The 5,557-nt window shown below is 34.4% G+C and overlaps 1 protein-coding gene across 3 annotated transcripts; it reads left to right on the top strand.

Annotated features, from left to right (window-relative positions):
* The first annotated feature begins 352 nt into the window (after positions 1 to 352).
* On the top strand, positions 353 to 4,688 carry LOC107940927 (C-type lectin receptor-like tyrosine-protein kinase At1g52310). 3 transcript variants are annotated; one of them, XM_016874394.2, is made up of 6 exons: positions 353 to 840; positions 1,105 to 1,201; positions 1,303 to 1,351; positions 1,453 to 1,872; positions 2,503 to 3,073; positions 3,574 to 4,688. In XM_016874394.2, exons 2-6 carry the CDS (start codon positions 1,124 to 1,126, stop codon positions 4,097 to 4,099), a joined length of 1,644 nt encoding a protein of 547 aa, XP_016729883.1. In that variant the 5' UTR covers positions 353 to 840; positions 1,105 to 1,123; the 3' UTR covers positions 4,100 to 4,688. The 3 variants fall into 3 exon arrangements, with proteins under 3 accessions (XP_016729883.1, XP_016729882.1, XP_016729881.1); XM_016874393.2 differs by having other exon boundaries at positions 356 to 840; positions 1,450 to 1,872; XM_016874392.2 differs by having other exon boundaries at positions 359 to 840; positions 1,303 to 1,360.
* The last annotated feature ends 869 nt before the right edge of the window (positions 4,689 to 5,557 follow it).

The raw sequence follows: 5,557 nt of genomic DNA, 5'->3' as shown, positions 1-5,557 counted from the left end.
AAGATCTGGGGTCCAAAATCTAAAATCAAGGATCCATGGTCCAAAGTTTAATGTTTAAGGTTCGTGTTAAAAAAATTACTAAAATAATATGTCAATGACATAAAAAAATATTAAAATGATATTAAATAATTGATAATGAATTCAGGATGACAAGGCATCTCTATTTATTACAATCTTTTCCCTACGATGATTAGGAATGATGCTAGGTTTTATATGCGATAACATTTTGGGTTTAATTGAACCCCAAAACAAAATCAAATTCGAATTTATATATTTGGGATTGGCTTTTGGGTTAACTTAGATTTTGCGAGCTTAAATATATGTATATTCTACATATGATAGTAGTTGTCGTAGAGTCGTAGTACTAAGTGATAAAGGTGGAAAAGTCTAAAAGCTTGCAAGTTGCAACAACCCACTTCACCTCTGCCACAGCCAGTCCGGTCTTTGCAAAAGCATACTACTCTCTACTTCTTTGGTAGATGGATTGTTAAAAAGCACAAGCCCAGTTAGCATTTATTTTTCTATTTTGCCTTTTAATTTTCTACTTTCCTACTCTTATTGAACATTCCCATCTACTCCTTGCTTTTTTCAATCATTCATTCAATCCCCTCTCTCTTTCTCTCCGTGTGTGTCTCAGTTTTATTGCTGTGAAACCCTGTGGAAATGAATAGATAATTGCATTTTCTGAATATCAGGCGCTTTTATATTTTCATTTACTATATCCGGAAGATCCCAAAAATTTTGTTGTACTGTTTTAGTTTCTCAGTTTAAACCCACAGGGAGCATTAGGGTTTCTTAGCGGAATTCTGATGATTAGCTTTTGGCTCTTTGGTTTTGGAGGTTAGTATATGTTGTTCTTTGTATATCATCTTACTTTTATTCCCTGCCTTATTGCTTAGCATTTTAAAAAGTATCTTCATTTCTTTGCCGTCGTTTCTACTTTTCAATAACCAATATTTTAGTTTCTTTTTTAAAGAAAAGAGAAGAGCAATCCATTGAACTCACGACGTGGTTAATGTTTTTAAAAAATATATATTTTTATAATTTCGCTAGAGAATCACTTTGATAGTTTTCTTTTTTCTTTTTTATTTTGCCCGTTTCTAGGATTAAAGATAGAGTTGTGATGGGAGTAAAGGTTGCCCCCCTGCAATTTATTGTCTTAGTTGCTTCTTTTGCAGTCCCGCTTGTGGCTTCTGACACTGTAAGATTGTACAATCTAAAAGTTATATGCAAGTTGTAGAATTTATAACTTGCATTCAGAATCTGAATGTTTCTCTTTTTGTCATCATTTTGGTATCTCAGGCCTCTAATGGATGGACTGCACCTTCTAACAATTCTTCCAAGTATAAGGGTAATGAAGGTGCTGGATTTGTTAAATTTGTTTATTGTTGTGGTAAATATTGATAATTTTTTGAAGATTAAGTTGTTTCATTTTGTTGGGTCAAATAGCAGAATGCCCTTCGGGATGGGTTCTTGCTCCAAATAAAACTAAGTGCTTTGGGTACAATGAAAGTTTGGAATCATGGGATGAATCCGAGATCCATTGTAAACAATATCATGGACACTTAGCTGCCCTAACATCATTTGAAGAACTAAACTTTGCACAACATCTGTGTGGCCAAAGTGTCAATGGTTGCTGGGTTGGAGGAAGAGTTAGCAATTCGACTATCAGTTCTGGTTGGAAGTGGTCTGATAATACATCGGTCTGGAATGAATCAGTTCTTAGATCATCTGCCCAATCCATTTGCCCCAAATCGTCATGCTTTGTCAACAATTCAGTTGATTTATGTACATTGGTGAAGAATGGATCTGAACCTCTTTTGAGCAAGAGATGCAATGCATCTCATGCTTTTCTGTGCATGGTTGATATTGGTAAGAAAACGGTTATTTTAATTTTTTCGAGTGGTTGCTCTATAGCATTTTTGTCACCACTATTAGATTATATATTGATCTTTCCTTTCTATTGTATGTTTCACATTTTTTTGTTAAGTTCTGCTATTAGTCCTTGTACTATGAATTAATTATGGATTTAGTTATTGTGCTTTAAATTGGTTATTTTTAGTCTCTTTGCTTTCTGAATTTTGAACTTTTAGTCCTGACCAGGCGGTAGCTGTCAAATTCATCAATTAATTTATGCTATTTCCAAAATCTTATATGGTAAATATATTATTAGAGTGTAATGGCATGTCAGCTTGTTATTTTTTACATATTACTCCAAGATTGAAATTTCAAAATTCAAGAAGTTCAAGGATTAAGAATGTTCAAATTGAAGATTATGGATTAAAGCAACAACTTTAGGGATAGTTAATGATTAATAGTAGAATTTAATCAAACGGTTTTAACTACTATCATTTGAGTCAGGACTGAAATTTTAAAATTCAAGAAGTACTAGGACTAAAATTAACCAGATTAAATTTATAACTTACGCATAGTATAGGGGCTAATAACAGAATTTGACCAACATTATTTTGACATTGTTGAGTTAAATTTTTCCACTTGCAGAGGACAAATGTTACTACATGCACTGCCATAAGGAATATCTCATTATCCTAGCAGTTGTTAGTGGATTGGTTCTCTTTACAACATTTGCTGTTGTTGTTTGGCTGCTTGCTTATAAGCGGAGTAAACGGCGTAGAAGATCAAGAAAACTATCTAATCCTGCCACTTCTGCATTAGTTCCCCCCTCATGGAAAATATTCACCAGTGATGAGTTGAGGTCAATCACAAAAAATTTCAGTGAAGGAAATCGACTTCATGGGGATGCTAAAACAGGTAGCACATACAGTGGCCTCCTGCCTGATGGATCAAAGGTAGCGGTTAAGAGGTTAAAAAGATCTAGTTTTCAGAGGAAAAAGGAGTTCTACTCTGAAATTGGTAGGGTTGCTAAGCTTCATCACCCTAATTTAGTTGCTGTGAAAGGATGCTGCTATGATCATGGTGACCGTTACATCGTATATGAGTTTATCACAAACGGACCATTGGATAGATGGCTATACCACATTCCAAGGGGTGGTAGGAGCTTGGATTGGACCATGAGGATCAAAATTGCTACAACTCTTGCCCAGGGAATTGCGTGAGTATAAACACTAGATCCTCTTTCTACGTTAAGTGCAACTGTAATTGATACTTGTGATATCCCTGTTGCTGCTTCTGCTTAGAGACAATTTTTAATACTTGCTAAAAGATTTTTGTTTTTTTACTTATTAATTAGTCTTATTCATTACTTCAATTAAAAGCATTTATAGTTTATACTGGTAAGTTCTTTTCATCCTTATATTACTTGTCTAGTCAATTTAAGCTGTTGCAAGCATTCGTTTTAGAATATCTCCCTGTCATGACTGAAAGAATTTCCCACATTAGTTTTGCATTTTCTACCTCATAACTACAGCACCATGCTTTGAATTAGCAAACTTCTATCACAACCAGAATTACATATCAGTTTTCAAGTTTTTGCAGATTCTACTAGCTGGATTAAGATCTTTTAATGAGATTATGATCTTCATACTTTCTGCAAGTCTTTATCTCTTCTTTTTCCTGGTAATGAGTATCTAACAAGTTAATCTCTTAGAACAGATTCCTGCATGACAAGGTGAAGCCACATGTTGTGCACAGGGATATACGCGCAAGCAATGTACTACTTGATGAAGAGTTTGGAGCGCATCTGATGGGGGTTGGTCTTTCAAAGATTGTTCCTTGGGAGGTAATGCATGAGAGGACTGTGATGGCTGGTGGAACCTATGGATATCTTGCCCCTGAGTTCGTATATAGGAATGAGCTCACAACAAAGAGTGATGTATATAGCTTTGGAGTGTTGCTGCTTGAAATAGTAAGTGGGCGTAGGCCTGCTCAGCAAGTTGATTCAGTGGGTTGGCAGAGCATATTTGAATGGGCAACACCCTTAGTGCAGGCACATCACTATCCTGAGCTCCTGGATCCTCTAATATCTTCATCAACATCTGATATTCCAGAAGCTGGTGATATTCAGAAGGTGGTGGACCTTGTGTATGCTTGCACGCAAAATGTACCTTCTATGCGGCCTAGAATGTCTCATGTTGTTCATCAATTGCAGCAGTTGGCTCAGCCAGCTCTCGCGAAGTAACTAAAGTTTTATCTCCAGCTCTGGGGCTTTTTGACTCTAAAATGTAACGTTAAATTGCCGGAGCTTTTATTTCAGAACAATAGTTTAGAGCTACCATCGTTCTAGTAAAAGCTAATTCCAATAGAATACATGTATTTTGTGGGGTTGAAAATGGTGTGAAAGAATGCAGGCCTGGCCGTAGTAAAATCAGGTGGCTTTTCGATGGTCCATGGAGTGAGTAATAGTGTACAATCCGCATTCTCATGGTGTCAATAGCCAGCCAGCCATCTATGAGGTCTGCCTCACCATGGTGCATTGAATTTGCTCATCACTTCTGCTATCCTTCATAACAGCTGCTAGTCTTGAATCTGATAGATGGGCAAGCCAAGGCTCAAGTGGTGCCATGTATTTAACTTAAATGTCATTTAAGCCCATTATTTTGGTTAGGTTAATGTAGTCAAGCCATGTTCACAAAACATATCATTAAATCACTTGGGCAATGGGGTTGGGGTGTAAAATTCCATCTTTGGATTCCCAGTTGCCATAATGGTATGTTTTAGAATGTTATAAGTAGGAAGATCCATAAAAGAAAATGATTTTATGTGCTTTATTTTTCGTTGTTAAATATGTTCATATACTACCAGTACTAGATATGGAAAAAGATTCACGTCACACGCTACCTTTCTCTGTTTTTTCACCCACGACAGACTGGGGGGTCAAGATTTGCAAACCTACTTCAGGTTCTGTAACTACCAATTTTGACCCAATTAATTTAAATTTGATTTCACTATAAAAAAATCAGCGGCTTGAATTGACTTATCCAATACACAGTTAATCTAAACACGGAATGATTTGGACAATACGATTACAATTAATCCAAGTGATCCTAACATAAAATAAGTATTTTTTTTAAATAACTTAATAAAATTAATATCTATAACCAATAAATATTTATTTGTTTTAATTTATAACTTGTAAATTATAATAATAATTTTTTATTGTCATAAAATATACAATTTCAGTCTATATCCTTTGGTATTGATAGCAAATTGCAAATAAATAAAAAAGCACTTAATTAGAAAAAGATCTCGAAAACTTTAGATTTTGTTTGAGTTCAAAATCTCAAAAAGAAAAAAGAAAAGTGAAATTTATTTTTATTTTTATTTTTATTTGATTATTGATCACCCTCTAAGAACACATAATTTTAAGCATCTTTTTAGACTTAATTTGACATTATTCTTAGGTAAATTTATGTGTTTAGCCTTTTTAGTTTAGTTTCCAATAGTGTCTAGTTTTTAGACATTTTTTTTCTTATTTTCAATGTTTTTAGTTAGTTTTTTTTTGTTAAATTATGAAACATTTATAATATCTCTCGATCTATAGACTTATTTAGTGTTTATCTTGTAGGAATGATCGAAGATGAAGAAGAAATAGATGCACTTGAATCAAATTGTGGTAGTTGTAGATGGTGTGTCACGA

The sequence above is a fragment of the Gossypium hirsutum genome, chromosome D01 (genome assembly GCF_007990345.1).
Source record: "Gossypium hirsutum isolate 1008001.06 chromosome D01, Gossypium_hirsutum_v2.1, whole genome shotgun sequence".
In the NCBI taxonomy this organism is placed as follows: Eukaryota; Viridiplantae; Streptophyta; class Magnoliopsida; order Malvales; family Malvaceae; genus Gossypium; species Gossypium hirsutum.
Note: the sequence above shows the minus strand (reverse complement) of the source record. Positions and strands in the feature narration are given on the sequence as shown.

Excerpts from the sequence above, each read along its gene's own strand:
- LOC107940927 (XM_016874392.2), top strand. The coding sequence starts at position 1,124 with ATGGGAGTAAAGGTTGCCCCCCTGCAATTTATTGTCTTAGTTGCTTCT. Across the intron at positions 1,202-1,302 it reads CGCTTGTGGCTTCTGACACT|GCCTCTAATGGATGGACTGC; the intron begins GTAAGATTGTAC and ends TTGGTATCTCAG. Across the intron at positions 3,074-3,573 it reads ACTCTTGCCCAGGGAATTGC|ATTCCTGCATGACAAGGTGA; the intron begins GTGAGTATAAAC and ends CTCTTAGAACAG.